Raw genomic sequence first — 19,725 nt, 5'->3', positions numbered from 1 at the left:
AACACAAATTTAAAAAAATTAAAAAAAAGTTAAAAAAAAAAAATTAAAAAAAAAAAATTAAAAAAAAAAATATAAAAAAACAATCATTAAAAAAAATTCTTGCTTTCGTTCTAAATATTTAGTGCTGTCTGAAGAAGAATTCACTTAGACCTCTAGGGTCCATTGTGATGCCACTAATTGTGAATATATTTCCATAAACTTGTAAGTTTTTTAAACTTGCTCGGTATTTATTGTGAGGAAATTATAAAACTTTGTTGTAATCGATGTATGAATAACGTTTCTTAACTGTTAGTCGGCATGAAAATATGCGGTCAAATCAACTTCAGTCATTTTGGCTGACAACTGTGTCTCAAAAATATTGACTGGTGGTTGTTTTGGCAGCATAAATATTCCTCATACATGTAGGAGGAATGCTGCTGGAGTGACAGTTCCCGGCCGCATATAAATCCGAGTTGTTCCGGTAACGTAGAACCGACTACCGTGTGAACCTTCCCAACTGTTTGCCTCTGACACAGTTCGTATCTAAGCTACAATTTTTTAATATAATCGGAATCTTCTCGAAAGCTCCCAATTCAAATTAAAATCCACTATAAAAATAGGTGAAAGTGAAAAACAAATTCCGCAAACATAGTAAAAGTCAAAAACACCAATGTTCGCTCGTACCGTCCCGTCCGTTCTGTTGGAAATATCGGTGCTGTAAATCATTGAAGATAAACTCTTTTTTTTAACCGTCAACGGATTTAGATATCGCCATATGTTATTAACATTTTATGACATGGATGTATATTGGTTTTAATAAGACAGCGTAGCGCGGCATGCCTCGAAGCCAACAAAACGACAGTAAATTTATTGCAAACAACCTGTTTTTGTGCAAGTTTCTATTACAGTTGCTATAAGGGGCTCAAAGAAGTTCGAATAAAGTTTCTGAAAAAAAAGTTAACCATTTTTAAATAATAGGGGACCGTCCTGCTGCTCTGTGCCAATTCATTTTAAACTGCTGCTAATTTTCAATTCCTTTTTTCACTTTTAGCAATTGTCCAATATTTTTCAATGGGTCATAATTGTGGACAGTTTGAACAATATTTACCTCGTGATTTTCATACTATAGCAAGAGGGCTATAATAATTCGATGCTAGATCGGACGCGAATACAACTGAGCCTTTATGTTGTTTTGTGAAAGGTTTGCTGCCTTCAAATAAACTCCTTGATTTTTAGTGCCCGGGTAATCGTAATGATGCAGTGTATTTTATATTTTCTCTGAGAATGCAATAACGGTGAAATGTATTTTTTTCTGTTTAGTTTAGCGTCTGAAGTCATTTTCAATAAATTTTTGTAAAGAAAAGTTGAAGAAAATTTAATTTTTTTAAGGGGGAAGTCTACTGTGACAAGGGAAAAAACAGGCTTATTTTCCGGATTTTATTTCTAACAAAATATTGCTCGTACATAAAATCTATTTAAACTCTTATCTTTATTATATATTTAAGTTTTTGAAAAAAAAATTTTAAGTCAAAATATTCAAAATGGCCGCTGTGGCACTTCTGCAAGCGCAGGTCCGCTTTTCTTAGGTGCCTAAACGGTGTACATGAAATCTTACGTTTCGGTGATCTAAAACAAAAAAACAAAATATTGTTATCATATACATAGTATTGACTCTCGTCTCGTTGTGACGACTGTACGACTCTGCAAAGCCATGTTCATGCAAGTTCGTTTTCGTACGTAGTGCCTCGACTGACAAAAAATTCGATATCTTCAGAACGGAACGGAACAAAGTTTTTTTTACAGATTATTAAAGGTGAGCATTGTGCGCTTAATCTGACTGTAATATTGTCCATTTAGAGCGTGAAGAACGCAAAAATAATTGCGATTTTTCATAAAAATTATTGTTAAAAATTATTGTTTCAGCAAATACACAGTCTTTGGACGTTAAATCGGTAGAGTAAACATTTTTCGGTAATCGAAATAAATTTCATCAAATTATCAATTGTAGTTTCTAAGATATTGATTTTACAAGAATATCATGCAAAAAAATTCAATTGTTAATAACATAAACAAAAAGCGAAATAAAAAAAAACTATTCACAGCAATTATTATGTGACAAATTCTCTATCCAAAAATGCATTTGATTTTAAAATCGAGAATTTGATGGAAAATTCGGGGCCCACTTGACGTGGTTTGACTCATAATTAAATTTTTAAGCTGATTCATTTATCAGAACTCGAGATATCGTGTACACCGTATAGAAAAGCGGACCTGCGCTTGCAGAAGTGCCACAGCGGCCATTTTGAATATTTTGACTTAAAATTTTTTTTTCAAAAACTTAAATATATAATAAAGATAAGAGTTTAAATAGATTTTATGTACGAGCAATATTTTGTTAGAAATAAAATCCGGAAAATAAGCCTGTTTTTTCCCTTGTCACAGTAGACTTCCCCCTTAAAATGGGAAACGGACCTCACTTGCAAAAAGGGAAGACGTTATTCGTCATAAAAAGGAGGGCAAAAGCCAACGAAAAATTGCAGAAATTGGTGCTGTTAGTTTCTTAACTGTCCAGAACATTATAGAAAGGTCTCACCACGAAAACAGGATAGAAGATAAGGGCAAATCTGCGCCAAATAAAATATTTAATGATGCAGATAAGAGGTGGATTGTTCGGAAAGTTACAGAAATACCCGTTTTAAGCGCTCCAAAATTAACGAACGAAGGCGCAAAATACTTAGGCAAGATCTGGAAGAACTGTCCGAAATAAGCCGTTGATTAATGCTCGTAATAGAAAACAAAGAATAGAGTTTTGCAGACAACATTTGAACAAAGACGTTCTGGAGTCCGTTGTTTTTGCGGATGAAAGTAAATTTAACCTTTTCAGGTCTGATGGGAAGTCCTGCGTTTGGAGAAAACCAAACACCGCGCTTCAACCATGTAATTAGCGCTCTACAGTTAAACACGACGGGGGCAATGTGATGGTGTGGGGTTGCATGCCCTATTTAGGCGTCAGAAATTTAACATTTATCGAAGGAAACATGAACAAAGAGATCTGGATCTGCTGAAAGATAATTTAGTACAAAGTGCGAATAAAATGGGCATTAAAAGGGGATTATTTTAAGTTCTACCAAGACAACGATCCCAAGCATACCTCTAGTATTATAAAAACTTGGCTTATCTGGAACTGCCCACATTTAGTAGACATCTGTACAGATCTCAACGTTGTTGAGAATTCGTGTTCAGTGCTGGAAAATAAAAGAGGAAACCACAATATGTCAAATGCTTCTGATCTGAAACGGGGGAACTATAGGAAGAATGGGATAAAATTAGTTCCGATTATACAGAAAAACTTTTAGAATCTATGAATTCCCGATAAAAGCTGTTCTGAATCAAAAGGGGTACCCCACTAAGTATTAGTCGTAATCATGCAATTGAAATATTAATGTGTTTATGTCTCTTGAATACTTTTAATTTAGTGCATCATTTAAGCTGTGACCTCAAAAGTGCAGCTGAACTATTTTAATTTGCCATATCATTCTGTTATTTAACAATAAAAAAAATATAAGATTTTTTTCTTTAATGGCAATACCATAAAATATTGTATATTTGATATTTTCATAATTTTTTTGGCTGCATCAAATAAGCTTGTGAGTGTCACTATATTTAAAGTCTGCTTTGACGTATGTTTCATCGTCCTTAACCACCCAGCCATATTTATGGATGTCTTGACTGTATAATTTTATCACTCTTATTTGGTTTATCATTTGGGTCCAACAATCTTTTTACACAATCGTAAACTTTCACTTTTGCTCACTTCTTGGGCGTATCGTTCCGACACATGGGTCTGTTTAGCAGCATCTCGAAGTGAAAGGTCAGGTTTTTTCGGGAAAATGACACCATTATTTGGCTTTTGTTTTCGACGCAAATCCGTTTTTGCTTCCATTGCGAGGCTGTCGTTCCACCGACATGGTTTCATTAAACTTTTTTAACATATCAGTGACCGTCCTTTTTGGACAATTTAAAGTTTTTGCTTTGTCATTGTGTGACAAACAACCATTTTCTGCCTTCTTGCGCACAATTTTCTTCGCATGCTCACAAATAACCGAAAATATTTTGAAGAATACATGGAAGTTACAAAAGTGAATACGCCAAATTAGTAATGACAACAAACACTAAGAATATGTTTACCTGTTTTTTAATTACAGTTTGAAGAGTAAACACAATTAACTAGTTTTTTTCGTGCCCATTCTTTAATTGAAAACAACTTTTTCTCGAATTTCAGAGTTCTATATCACCAAAATTAAGAAAAACATTTTTCTAATAGCGGTCGCCCCTCGGCAGGCAATGGCAAACCTCCGAGTGTATTTCTGCCATGAAAAAGCTCCTCATAAAAATTATCTGCCGTTCGGAGTCAGCTTAAAATTGTAGGCCCCTTCATTTGTGGAACAACATCAAGACGCACACCACAAATACGAGGAGCAGCTCGGCCAAACACGCAAAAAGGGTGTACACGCCAATTATATATATATATATTATATATATATATATGTATATCTCGATTTCTAAGGTTATCTTCGAAGAACTGACATACATTTTTTTTTAGTTATGACTCAAACTCTTAAAAAAAATAGTTTGGTTCGATGTTTAGAAAAAAAGTTGATTTGACCGTATATTGGGATTTAAAAAATTAATTCCAACTTGGAGGACACTTTACTATATCAGGTCAAAAAAAAAAATGCTATGATTGGCTTAGTTTTATGCGCTTCAGAATATATTTATTTACTTGACTTAAATTTTGTATAAATTTTATCTCGCATTATTTACAGGATTCTTTGAGAAAAAAGCAACAACCACCTGTTAGCAGCACACCTGTATCAGTTCCAAGCCCACAGCCAAGCCCCACATTCAGTCCAGCCATCACAATAACAAATACCGCACAACCGACAGTGCAAAGTTTACAGCAGCAGCATAGTGAAATAAAAGAGGTGAGTGAAAAAACAGACATTCAATAAAACGACATTTATCCTTGAGAACTCTCACTAAGATTATATTTTGCGAATTAATTTTTAACCCTTTGGGAACGGAGCCGCTCGACGGGCGAGCGTCGCTGAGAAGGAGAGGTATTGGAGTGCGCAGTAAAGAAAATAAATACGTTGAACGTTACAAAAACTAAGGATTTATTTAACACAAGAAAAATATTTCATAAAATAAAAAAAAAAAAAAGATTATAAACTTTATTTAAGGGGTTACGTGGGTTTCGTCGGGTAAAAAATTTAATTCAAACTTGTTTATGTCTTATAGATACATACATATTTAAAAATTAATTTCTGAAATTTTCAAAAAAAAAAAAAATTAAAACTCCTCCATTGTCAAATTTACTTGACATTTTGTTTTTTTTTTAAATAGTTGTAATTGAAAAAAAGATCCTTCGTTCAAGCACGAGTAAATTGTACCTCGAACACCTGTGTAAAATTTCATCAAGATCGGTTGAGTAGTTTTCGAGAACATGTGACAACCGACTTTGAAAACACGGTTCCGGGAAAAACGCGTTTAAGTTTTGAGTAACAATAAAAGTGGCTTGGAGCGCACATCTTCCAAAGGCTGTATCTCCGAAACTATTATTCGGATCGACTTGAAAATTTAGGATAATATTCTTGAGATGTTATAGAAATTGATAAGCCAAAAAAACCCACGAAACTCATGTAACCCCTTAACACAAGAAAAAATTTTCATAAAAAAAAAAAAAAAAAAACTATAAACAAAATGCTATCACTGCTAATGTTGAAATGCCTGAGTGGATTCCTTATTGCACGGATTTCACTTCCACTTGAAGAAGTAATGCCGTCATCGTCCGTCTTATCAGATTGAAAGTAATATTCGTCAGAACTGTCACTATCTAACATATCATCTCTAGATCGCTTAGCCATCGTGCGTAGGATAAAATATAAAATATATAAAAAGCCTGCTGGTTCCTCAGGCAGTGACCCAGAGAGACTGAATCGAGGAACTGAAATTCGTTTTGTCTCTGACTTCGTCGTCTCACATCATAGGAAGGAAGATAAGACTTCATCGCTAATGGGCCCTAATGTCTTTGCGTATCTTATCGCTCATAGCTACCGACGTCGTGAGTCTTGCAGCTACGAACTAATTTGGGCGGCTATATGCCGGCACGCGTCCGAAATGGTAGGCTTGGGCGGCTATATGCTGGCAGTCCTCCCCAAAGGGTTAAATTTTAAACCGATCGCAAAGTCGCGAAATTTCGCCAATATGGAGCCATTTTGATACTTAAGCAAAATAAGGTCATAATGAATGCTTTCACAGAAGAAAGGGATTTATCATACATTTGATTTACTAAAAACAAGCTTGGAACAAATTTACACCTTATTTTACTACGTTACACCTACGTAAGTTTGGTGTTTTGACCTCCAAGTTACGATTATTCTTATATTATTAACTACATTCCCACATTGCTTTTGTGGTGAAATAAGCTTCTTGTCGTCGGCACTGGCATTCTCGTGCTCTCGACACGCAATAAGCTTTTCCCAGTGGTTACCGCATGCTGAATACCGTTAATATATCGTTAAAACTTTTGAATACCAGCTACAATTTTTTAGCAATACGCACAAAGCTAATACTATAAACCTTAGGGCAGGTCGATTTAAAAATCGCTCATTGCTCTATGAAAATCGTATTCTAGGGATCAAAATAAGAAACTTTGCCGAAGGAATCATACCTCTAAAACGAATTCTGATGTCCCCCAATTTGGGGGATGTCCCATTTTTGGCCTTTACATGAAAAAATCAGCTAAATGGCTATGTTTTTTCTTTATTTTTATTTGTTTATAATAATATTTATTTTTCTCTTAAGACATTTATTTAGTCAGAACATATGTGAATGAAAAAATTAATTTAAGTGAGTTATAGAAAAGAAACTAAAAAGTTCGACCCAAATTGGGGGACATCAGAATTCGTTTTAGAGGTATGATTCCTTCGGCAAAGTTTCTTATTTTGATCCCTAGAATATGATTTTCATAGAGCAATGGGCGATTTTTTTGCACCCCCCCCAAAAGACACTAAAAGTTCGACCCAAATTGGGGGACATCAGAATTCGTTTTAGAGGTATGGTTCCTTCGGCAAAGTTTCTTATTTTGATCCCTAGAATATGATTTTCACAGAGCAATGGGCGATTTTTTTTGCCTTCCCACAAATTGACTCGGCCTAATAAGCCTCCTTTGGACATTTTATCCACGCATGTTAAGGTAGGCTCTTTGCAAACAATTCCGTCAATTCCAACTGCTGGCTCTTTGCAAAACATGACTTCCTTCAAAATGCCTACATCATAAGTAATACAGCTCTTTACATTCTCCTTTAATTATCGATCTCAGATTGGCTGAATTATTCTATCATGTCCTGCTTTAAGCTGTATGTTAGGATGTCTTCCATGTCATGCTAGTCCTGGGCATACCGATACAAACTCTTGAGCGAGTTGTTGCTCGGAAGCAGATCATTTTGAAAATGAAATGTTTTTTTCTACAAATTTTACTTTTCCTCCACTTTCACGCAAAATTTCTTGAGCTAGCAACCCAGTGTCTAGCTAAGGAAGCCGATTTGTTAAGAGAGAACGAGAAAGTTGCTTTCTGAAGCAACCTTTTATTATTGAATCATGCTTACAGACTATAAGATAGATAGAGACAAACCAAGATCCTATGATAAGAGTCTTATTAGTAACTTCTTAAAAGTAGACTTAGAGTAAGAAAAATCAAAATCTAAAGAAGAAGAATAAGCATTAAATTGTGCTAGTATCTTACTAAAAGGAACATTCATCATATAAACAGTTTTAGCAATACCGACAAAAAACATTTTATTACAAGAGAAAATGTGTGAGGGAACATTAAAAAGATTTTTTATATTTAGCACAGATACAGACAATCGATTGAGCACCCACAAATATTAAAGACAAAACACATTGACAATAGAAAACGCTTAGACTCGAAGGACATGAAATTTAATAGTAAGCAACGAGAGCAATAGGAAGGAATGGGATCAACAAATTTCATCGAGCGCAAAGCAAAGCGCACAAAAGTTCTCTGAACAGACTTTAAGTTATTAATATAGACTGTATGAAACGGCCGCCAAACTTAACTTGAATCGAACTCAGGACTAGTACAACAGTCAAGCAGCTATCATAGCCTTAGACTCCAACTCCATTTCATCCAAACTAGAACTAGAATTACTTAGTAATTGGCTTGAAATTACTCTGATATGGGTTCCCGGTCATAGGAACATACGGGGTAATGAGATAGCGGATGAATTAGCAAGAAAAGGTTGGACAGTAGACATAGCAAAGGCGGTGGCAGTCTCCACCCCACTTAACACAATAAAAGCGTCCACTATCCTGCTTTAGCCGAAAGATGGTGGAAGCAATTAACTGTACATGTATTACAACATAAAAAAACATGGGCGTCGTACAAATTCAAAGGACGAATCACCTGTTAGCATGTTCTCGACCAAACATTTCACTTACAGGTCATTGGAAAGTAGGGAATCATGCAGCCAGACTCAGCCTCCTCTTCAATGCAATCTGCAGAAGCTGTCAAGCGGAAGGGCTGGGGGAAAGTGCTTTCCACTACTTATGTGAATGTCCAGTGCTAGCTAGGGCACGACTCCGTTCCTTCGGTAAGCCTTTCCTACAGGAAATTAATGAGATCTCAGACATCGAGATAAAGAATTTGCTGGTATACTTGGACTTCACTAAATGGATCTGACTTAGAAGAAAAAAAAGACATCATCACACGAGGACAGTGGTAGTAAAACGGTGCTGGTCACAAAAACAACAACAGTTTGAGAGTATAGGGAACAGAAAACGAATATAATTTCGACGAATTTTAAAAGTACAAATTTTTTTATTTTATTAATATAAAAAAAGAAAAGAAATATAATTTATGTGAGTGGAGAAGTTGGTTGAGCTTGTCGTCTAAATAGACACCCAGGTATTTAAATTCACTACTTGCCTTTATCGCCGAGTTTATAAAAAAGATCTTAATTTTTTTATTGACAAAAAAAAAAAAAATAGGGGAAACAGCACTAATTTTGGCAGGGAATCTGGTGGTTTCATTTAGTTCGAAAATTATCTCGAAAATTGCCTTTAAAGTACTTTGGAGCACACAAATTTTTAATTTTTCATCATTACACACTCTTCTTCTTAATTGGCGCGATAACCGCTTACGCGATTTTGGCCGAGTTTAGCAAAGCGCGCCAGTCGTTTCTTTCTCGTGCTAACCGGCGCCAATTGGACACACTAAGTGAAGCCAAGTCCTTCTCCACCTGATCTTTCCAACGCAGAGGAGTCCTTCCTCTTCCTCTACTACCATCAGCTGGTACCGCATCGAATACTTTCAGGTAGTAGTAGATCATTACACACAGTGAGTTAAAAATATGAACTAAAAATATTTGAAAATCCAAAGACGTGATAGTTCACAGTTGAAAATGCATCCCTTATGATGTATACTCCCTTGTAATAGAAACAAAATAAAATTTCAACCTTCAGTTGCTATGAAATTTAAGTCGATTGAGAAGTCAGTTTTCATTTTTCTACTTCGAAACAAATTTTTTAAATTTTTTAAATACTACCAAAAAAAACCAACACTTTATTAGGCCGTATTAAAAGTAGTGGGGGATGTATGATGCCACTGAAGCTGAAGCCAAATTTACGTTAAACCAAATTCGTTTATATTGAAAATCAACAACTTCCACTTTATATCGGCACTGTTTGTCGCCCAGCATTTTCGTCGTTAACGTCCAAACCAACATAGAGAAAACGTTTTCAAATTATTCTTCAAGCTGAGTGAATTGAAAAATAAAAAAATTATGCCAACTGCTAAAATGAAGACAATACCACCCGCCGCCACAACTGCCACCACAGATGCTAATGAGCGCATACGCAAGCAACAACAGCAACAACAAAAAAAGGATGATAATATCGCGAATAACTTTGCCTCGCCAACTGCTGGCTCTGCCACTACAAACATACCTGGTGTAGTGACACAATTAAATATTCCTGCCGGCGCATCACCATCCACCTCAACATCAGCGGCAATGGGCGCGCCCGAAGCTGCGTCTGCCTTGCATGGTGGCCGTCGAAATCGTGAGCACAAATTAACAAAGTTAACAAATTGTATATTGTTTAATATACCTTTCCTTTGTTACCTATATTTTACAAGACACTAGAAAGTTGCGCTCCGCCAGTGGCGATGCTTTGAAGTCAATGGGCGGCGGCAAGCGTCCAACGTCAATGAAACGCAAACACCACGTTAACTTTGTCTCACCGATTAGCAAGTCTAAATTGCGTCTAACCACTGGGGATGCCAATAAACAATTGATCAATAAAACCAAATCACGGTTGAATGCGTCAAATGCAAATGCTGCTGCGAGCCTACTGCCACCGATGCGCAAAAGCAAATCGATACTGAAAGTTAAACAGACGGTTGTGGTCAAACGCAAACCAGGCACGGGTAAAATCAGCAAAAGGCTGAAGAGAGTGCCACAGGGAGCGCAAGCCGAATTGGAGGCTGCCGAATTATCCAAGCTGGCTAAGCAATTCGCAAGAAAATTGCCAGATGAAGAGGAGACGACCAATTGTTTGCCACCAATGGCGCTCACTCCTGGACGATCGAATAGAATTGTTGCTGCACAATCCGCCTCAGTTGATGATAAAGGGCGCGGTGCTAGCAAACAACGCAGTGGTAGTCAGATGCTCAAGCGGCAGCGACGACACAGTGTCGGTACAAAACATTTGCCATCCGGTGCAGGCGTTGTAGAATCTGGATCTGTAAATGTGCCAGCAGTGAGACGCTTTAGTCCCGTGCAGGACAAGTTGTTTCCTACCGACGAGAGGAATGTCAAAGTTTATGATGGCACATTGGGGGGCAATTCGACAAAATCTTTCGATATACCTACGACCAGCAACAATTTTACAGTGGCTATGGTTAAAGAAGAGCATGCAAAAACAACGCAGGAAAGCAATGAACAACAACAAGTTCCAGAGGAAACAGCAAATATAAGTAATACAACGACAGTAGAAACCGTAACTGATCTTAGTGGTGACAACAGCGGCAATAGCAGCGGCGTGGGTGGTAATCGCAGAACCGAAGAAATGCATAATTCCATTATTGCGCCTGTAGTAGTGCCAATCGCTGATCCTGCTGCTGGCTCAACTAGTAATAATAGTTCGCCTAATAAAAGGGTAAATGACTTACCAATTAGCTTCTTGATTAGAATGACCATCACAAATGTCTAAACATCAATGAAATTGAACTGTGCCACCTTTTCAAAACAGTTAAAATCAATGTATGTATATCGCTTGAAATGTAGTATGTTTACAACTCGTAGTTTTCACGAAACGGCTTGAGATAAAAATGTAGTGTCTTGCACGATTTATAAACACAAAACCATGTGGCAAGAACTATTGGTTTCTCATTTGCCCTTATCTGCTTATTTTCTGCTTTAGTTTTTATTATATACGTATACATATGTATGTATGTACAAAATTTTGATTTAATATCGACTGAAATTTGCGCTTAACATATGTACAGTGACGAACAAAAGTATTGGCACAATAAGATAAGATACTTCCACTTTAGCATTATTTTTTGTACACTGATGAAGCAATTTTTAATCACAAAAAAAAAAATCGCAAGACAGAAGGACAAATAAGCAATCATATTCCCTTTAATTCTTTTTACTATCTGTTATATCTAATTAACTAATTATAAAATAAAAAAGGACTTATTATAACGAAACAAAAGTAAGTTTTATCGGGCTAATTCGTCTAAATTTTATTGATCTGGCAATTTTTTTTTCAAATGTCCTTGTGTCTACGCATGCGATTGCGTTGTCGTCACAGATTAAACTGCAAACACTATAGTGCCTTCAATTACTGCGAACTTTGCTTAATTTTTAGTAAAATGACCAACACCAAAAGTGAATCTCAGCGCAAAATAATATTATATTTGCGCGATCGAGGCAAATCATACGGCGAGATTGGTGAAATGATGGACAAAAGCCGATACCCCATACGACGCGACCTTTCAACAGCGCTTGATCTGTGGACGCCTGAAAGGTATGGGCAGGCCTAAGGCTGTGAATCAACGCTACCAAATAGTGAAGAAGGTAAAAAAAGAACCCATGAATATCCTCCACACAAATCGCAGCTGAAGTTAAGGAAGAGATGGGAAAGGATATTTATTTATCCAATAATGGTCCGGAGAGCATTGCATGAGGAAAACTGCACTTCTCGCGTTGTTAGACGCGAACCTCTCATTTCAAAAGTGAACCAAAAGAAGCGTTTAGCCTTTGCTATGCGGTATCTAAACAATCCAAGTGACTTTTGGGACAATGTACCATTCTCGGATGAAGAAAGCAAATTCAACTTCATTCAATCTGATGGGCGGCAAACTGAGTGGAGAAAGCCTAACACCGAGCTCCAAAAACAAAACTTTACTGCGACTGTAAAACATGGTGGCGAAGGAGTCATTGTGTGGGGCTGCATGACCGCTGCAGGTGTCCGCGAGCTGGATTTCATTGACGGCATTCTGGATAAGAGATATTATATGGAAATCCTGAAGAGAAAGGTCAAACAATGTGTCGAAAAGCTGAAATTGCCAGACTCATTTGCATTTCAACAAGACAATGACCCGTGGCATACGGCTTATAATGATGTGCGTATGTGGCTTGCGCACTACATTAAACATACATTACCGCATCCGCCTCAGTCGCCTGATTTAAAACGAATAGAAATTTTGTGGGAAGAGCTAAATAGTCGCGTTAAGAAGCGTGTTATATGGCCAAAAGCAGAGTTGAAGGCTGCAGTGGATGAGAGTGGGCTGGCAAAATATCGGGGCAGAAACCACCCAAAAATTGGTTTCATCGATGCCCAGATGGCTGGAAGCAAAAGGGCTTGGCTGCAAAATATATTCATTTGTTTATATTTTAATATTTTTTTTTTATATTTTAATATTTTTTTTTTTATATTTTAATATTTTTTTTTTTATATTTTAATATTTTTTTTTTATATTTTAATATTTTTTTTTTATATTTTAATATTTTTTTTTTATATTTTAATATTTTTGTTTTTTATATTTTAATATTTTTTTTTATATTTTAATGAAGTGTGCCCATACTTTTGTTCCTCAGTGAAATATGTATCTATCTATAGGTGTCGAGCGGGTAGTAGTAGGAAATATTGCGAGGTTTTTGCAGCTTCTCGCTCTTGTACGATGTACTCAATACAAAGATGGCGTCCATCTTGTACAGCTATTCCGCTTTCAGAATTTGAGTTTTACAGAACTGCTGTGCAATTTAATCGTGTGTTGCTTGTGTAATTTCTTCCACTTCTCTCATTCTTGTTCACATTTCCACATTTCTCTCACGCAACTGCACCAGTGTGACGTCACGCTCGTCTCTGGTGGGCGCAATTTTTTATTTTATGTATCGTTCCTGGTTCACTACCACTTCCTTTTTCTCAAGAGCAAATTTGTCGAATTTTGCGCGTTTGTATTCTAGTACAGAAATTGCATACTTTTGGGCGCAAGGTTAAATCATTTAATTAATTTAAACAAAGAACGTTTGAAATATAGATACTGCTGCCACTAAATGCAGCTTCTGGTTTTTTTTTTTTTTTTGTTGAAGTGATGCCTCCGGACGTGCCTGGCAGGTGGTTCTGGCTTATGCAGGTGTATACATCGGTGAAACCTACGGTAGCACTCGAGTGGAAACTGTTTGCTGAGTAGTTTGTTGTGGGGGGACATCAGGAGGGTAAATTCCTATAAAATTATGTTAAATTATTACACAATAAATAGTACTTCAATCTATTATAATAGAGTATTGATTTTGAATCCCATAAGTATAGCTCTGAAAAATTCGAGAAATAATTGAACTCGGACAAAGCTCTGTTAACCCTCGATTGAGCACCTTTTTAAAAATCTTCAATTGGGCGCCCGGTTTTCGCATTTTTTCGTCCTGTTCGAGGATCCTTTTTAAAAGGTGATATCCATAAATCGTTAGCTGCAATAGAAATATGTCAAGTTCACGTCCAAAGTCGAAAAAGTTTCAACAGAAAAGTCTCTGTTATCAAATGAGAATATAATACGTATGAGAATCCTTGAACGATATTCAATTGAACGCCAATTTTGTTGACTATCCTCTGAACATCATTTATAGGTATACAGGCCAAACATTTTCAGATCACTAAATAGTTTTGTTTTTTTCCTTTTACATTCCTTCTGTGCGTCTTTGAACTTCCGCTATTGTGTCTGTGGCAGCCAAACAATAACGAAAAAAAAAAAAATTAAATAAAAGTCACATGAATATAATGAAAGTACATTGTACGTGATTTGCTCTCACTATACATTTGAAAGTTTAACTAAATTCACGGGCACTGCACTGGCATGTAGCTTAAGCAGGCACATTTTTTGTTGGTTCAAATGTAGTTCGTTAAAATTGGCATAGAGCAAAGGAATTTTGGCTTTTAGCCACCGAAAAACGCTCTGATTCTGATTGTTGATCTTGTGTGTTGTTAAAGAGGAAGGGGGGAGCATTAGAAGCAGCATACTACGCTCTACCCCAATACATATGTAATAGCATTTGAAATATGTAGCTTTAAAGTGATTTTATCCTAAGCGTTCGGAACTTTAGTGATAGGGCTAAAAGTGATGAGCTTGCGTGACAGTAAATGAAGGTAAAAAAATTTCATTTTTTTTTAAACTATAAAAAATTTATATATCTATTATATATTTTTTTAAACTCTTTTAGCTTTATCCTATTCGCTATTTATGTAATACTGAAATATTTCCATATAAATATTTTCGTTCGCTCGCAACTGTATTTATATAAATATTTTCGCTTTTCTACATTTACAGAAAATAAACGAAGAAAGCGCAGCCAAAACTAGCACCGAAGCTGCTACAGCTGCCGGTCCATCAACATCCTCCCAACCAGCTGAAGATGATAAAGACAAGGAGGAAGATAAAGATGCAAAAAAGAAAAAGAATCGTTGCGCTGAATGCCGCAAGAAAGTTGGTCTTACCGGTGAGTGTTGGGCATAGATGAGATAATTCGAGGGCAAATTAAAAATGTTGAAAAGGGCAAAAAATTATATGGCATGAAAAATCGACACTATTTTGTGGCGAAACTAAATTATTAATTTTAGGGAAATTATTAATATTTCGGAGGCGCAAAGTTCACATGGAATATCGCCTGGAAGCGAACTTAAAAAATGCAAACCCCACTAGACAGATGTAACAATTCAAGGTGTAGAAATTATTATTATTATTATTTATTTATTTATTTACTTACAACAATTAGTTTTTTAAAGTCAATGTAATATCATTTGATCTTATTCAAATTTTTGTTGCGTTCTGACTGGACAATACATACATATGTATGTATGTATGGAAGTAGATTAGGCTAGTCAGGTTGCTTGTCTAAGACAAGACACTCGTTGAGCCCTAAGGTCCATTGTGATACTTGCATTTGATTTCCATGCCCTAACTACGTTTCTTAAACCACTTAGATCTTTTTAATAAATCCCTAGAAGTTCCTCCAGTGAGATATTTTGACAAATTCCCAGGTCTTGAAAGAAATAATCGCCAAGATATTTGGCACGGCTTCTTTGAAGTGCAAGACATTCACCAGGTGTTGTGTCGACTCAATTTCTTCTTCACCTCCACAACTCCTGCATCAGTCATTATGAGGTACACCCTTTCTACTGGCTAGGCTGGTAGTTGATTTATTGAATCCAGGTAGACATTTTGTCCTTTTAAGATGCAGTTTTGGTCAGAGCGATTTGGAGTCCCTGCAGTTAGTAGTCAGCGACCAACTTCATTTGGTTTTCGCGATTACGCTCAAGTCAGTCAATCGCAATGTAAAGCTCGTTTTGGAGGAATGCTTATGACCTCTATCATTCGCTGAAGGTCAAGCTTATGTATGCAAAAAAATATATATGTACGTCCTTATAGCATATGTTTTGAAATACGAAGCAATCTATCGCGACTTCCACTAGCGAAGGTTTCAAACGCGCGGAGGTATTTTTTGTCTGATGCGAGAAAGTTGCGATGAGTCATCCAAATGATTTATAGGTGATTCGTAATTGGACTCCACCGATTGGAAGGAATGTTCTGTAACACTTCCAAAAAAGTGCTGCTGTGTCGCTATGAAACCCATGAGTTTAGCTTAGAAAGAGTGTAGAGCCGGTGGTATAGCGCCGAGAGTTAGAAATTATCTTTTTATACGTGTGATAAGGCACGTTAAACAGGAGCAGGTACAGGTGCAGCAGTAGAGCAAATACAACAAGAGTAATATATTTTATTTTTTGCTTTTGCTGGCTAAAATGTCTCATTCTGTAAACAAAGATTTATAGTTTAGAGCCATTAAAACAAAATTTGATAATTTACAGCCCAAATAAATAAAATTAAAAACAAAGCTTTTTTCATGGCAGAAATGCTATTGTAAGGGGCGACTGCTATTAGAGAAAACTTGTTCTATTATTTGATGTTCATGCACGGAGAATCGAACCTACGCACTCACGCAACCCATTCGGCTAAAGAGTACAAAAGTAAATAAAATAAAATTCAAAACAACTTATAAAATCAAAAATTCTTCGCTATACACTTAACTAAAATTCAAAACTGCAGGTACCTATTTCCCTAAGTTGTCGCATAGGACTTCTAATTGCAGTCTTTGTTGGCCATATACTCTACCATGATATCTTTTTGGGTGGGATAGCGTTTATTAAAATTCGCCCTATAATAAGTTTATTACAAAATCATAGTCATAATTATTTATTTTTACAATTTACTTACACATTTGATTAAATTTGATCGTTTACGGGTAGCCGTCAGGTTTCTGAAGGGCAGTTCGATCGAATGAGTACGTTCAGCACTCGTTCACAGTGTCGAGTGGTATGTGCGTTGATGTGATGATTCGACCCCTGCTAATCTATCATCCTCGGCTGTGGTGAATTCATGGATGGCTACTTTCCTTTTTTAAACTATTACAATAAATGCAGACACACCCTATAATCAGAAAGTACTTGGAATGTTTAAATAAAACAAAACAGAGTTAAATTTCAGGCAAATTTATTTCATCTCCTTCAAATTTATGATCCATCTAAAGCAACACACATGTGCCAACGTTTAACCCAGTCCTCCATGCACCTCTGGTAGGCCGACGAAGGGATGACCTTCAGCTCCTTCTTCGCATTGTCTTTGATCTCCTCTATCGACTGAAATCTCATTCCACGAAGTGGTAACTTCAACTTGGGAAACAAAAAGAAGTCGCACGGGGCCATATCAGGTGAATGCGGTGCTTGCACGATGGTTCTCCTTGGTGTTTGGTCAAATAATCCAGCACAATTTGGGCTCGGTGCGATGGCGCGTTACCATCATGCAAAATCCAAGAATTGTTTGCCCACATTTTCGGCCGTTTGCAACGTACAGCAAAAACGGATAAATAATATTCTTTATTGACTGTCTGGCCCGATGGAAGGAAGACTGGTGCACTACGGCGTGGCAATTGAATAAAACAGTCAACATTATCTTCCGGTACTTTTTGATCATAGGGTATAAAGTGCAATTAAGTTTATATTCTTTGCCTTTTTTTAATTCATTTGTATTTTTATCCTGTTATCTAGTTTTTTTTCTTTACCGATTCCACAATTGATACAATCCTTTGTTTACTCTCTTTTTGCAGGCTTTCAGTGCCGATGTGGTGGACTCTACTGCGCTGTACACAGATACAGCGACAAACACGACTGCACATTTAATTATCGGGAACATGGGGCCCAAGAAATTCGACGCAATAATCCTGTGGTAGTTGGCGAAAAAATACAAAAAATTTGAACTTTTGTGCCATCAACTTTATAATATAAATATATATATAAATATAAATATTAAATATATACATAAAAATTAAATATAAATAATAATGATAATATAATTAATAACTATATATATATATAATAATAATAATAATTAATATAAAATTACAAATGAATGGAAATGAAAATCAGATGGCAGAAAACAAAAGTATAACTCAGCTAAAAATAATAGATTAATACAAAAATAGAGCAGAGCGCGCGCATATTTAAATCGACACTCCGCAACTACACCGCAGGCACACACACACACATATGCATACAAGCAAACAAGTACCACCAACACACAGGAGAATGCTAATAATATTGAGTCCCACCATGTCTTCAAGCGCAGTGCTACCCAATCGCAACACCAAACAGAATTATTGCGACTGTATGCTGTGACTGCATACGGACAAACTTGCATAAAGCACCGCAAAATGAGAATGGTCCGATTGAAAGAATGCCTCAGAGATTGGTGGGTATGAGCGGGGTGCGGCAATTCTGCTCGAACTACGTGGCGGAGTGTTCAATTAAGACTTGTCGTATGGTGAAGAAATTCAGAGGAGCTGTTGCTGTTAACATGAAACGCTACTCTCCACTAAATACAGATAATAATGACTATGTCAACGAAGCGCTTAAAACCGTTGGAGCGCTCACACACACACGTGTTGCAGACAGAAAGATTATAGCAAGCGAAAAATGTACGTTGACGCACTTCCGTTCACACACACACACACACACAGCCGGCAGCTGTGGTCTCTGTGGATTGAACAAAATTTGAAGCTTTACCACTTCCAGCTGGCGGCAACTGCGTTACCACTGCATACTATGTACAGCCCACCACAATATGCACACACTCACACACACACGAATACACGTGTTCAACTATAACGGTTGAGGAAGCTTCTACCCATGGACCGCAGTTAGAGTTTAAGAAATTTCAGCATTCATCCAAAAGCAAAAAAAAAACAAAAAACAGAATTCGCAAATAGAAATTTATTAGAAAACACATTTGGCAATCCAAACAATAAGAAAACTATGGAAATTTATCAATACTATTTTCAATTACAGCAAAATAAGAAATTATAAACGAAGAAAAAAAAATATTAATTATTATTAATACTATTACTATTATATTATATTATTATTATTACGACACGGGCGAGACAGAAGAAAATGAGCTAAAAAACGGTAACAAGTAAAAAAAAGTTAAAAATAAAAAAAATGAAAAAATTGTAAAAAAAAATAATTTTACCTAGTTTACTATTAATAATTGCGTGCAGGAGTAAACAACATATTTTAATTAAAACAAAAAAACTTAGTGTATAGTGCAGTAAATGAAGCGGTAAACGAAGGGAAAATAAGCAAAAATGCTGAAAAAAGAAATCGAAGCATTACAAATAATCGTAAAAATTAATGAGAGTAAATGCAAATGGATTAATTTAATTTAATAAAATATACATATTACCTATATACATAAATGATAATACATTGATGAGTGGGCGAAAGCGATAAAAGTTATATTTTAACTGATCTAGTAATATAAGATTATCTATCTATCTCACCACGGTTCGTTCTTTGGAAAAAAACAAACAGAAAAACAAAAAAAAAAAGGCTAAATTAAAACGCATTCTTCCTTTGTTGATTTTTTCGATATAATTTAACTTCTTTTTTTTACTTTAAGCGTTATTTAGTTTCTTCCTTCACACTATGATAATAATATTAAAATATAAATTACTTTTCGTCTTTGTTTTATGCTGTAAATTAATTGAAAAACAAAAAAACCAAGCAGGAAATCGTAAAACTGCAATTTTATTGTTGGAGTAGAATTCAATT

At 36.0% G+C, this 19,725-nt stretch overlaps 1 protein-coding gene across 4 annotated transcripts in view; it reads left to right on the top strand.

The window, feature by feature from the left end:
* Window positions 1-19,515, top strand: part of LOC129236025 (AN1-type zinc finger protein 6) — a 139,857-nt gene extending 120,342 nt beyond the window's left edge. For 2 of the 4 annotated variants that reach the window (XM_054870196.1, XM_054870197.1), the window contains 3 exons: window positions 4,806-4,964; window positions 14,894-15,062; window positions 17,724-19,370. In XM_054870196.1, coding sequence (XP_054726171.1) covers window positions 4,806-4,964; window positions 14,894-15,062; window positions 17,724-17,872 — 477 coding nt within the window. In that variant the 3' untranslated portion in view covers window positions 17,873-19,370. Of the gene's footprint in view, window positions 1-4,805; window positions 4,965-9,536; window positions 10,123-10,198; window positions 11,221-14,893; window positions 15,063-17,723 lie in introns of those variants that run through there. The other 2 variants (XM_054870189.1, XM_054870191.1) reach the window with 2 other exon arrangements.
* The last annotated feature ends 210 nt before the right edge of the window (window positions 19,516-19,725 follow it).

The sequence above is a fragment of the Anastrepha obliqua genome, chromosome 1, assembly GCF_027943255.1.
Source record: "Anastrepha obliqua isolate idAnaObli1 chromosome 1, idAnaObli1_1.0, whole genome shotgun sequence".
Classification (NCBI taxonomy): Eukaryota; Metazoa; Arthropoda; class Insecta; order Diptera; family Tephritidae; genus Anastrepha; species Anastrepha obliqua.
This window is presented reverse-complemented; position numbering and strand designations above follow the sequence as displayed.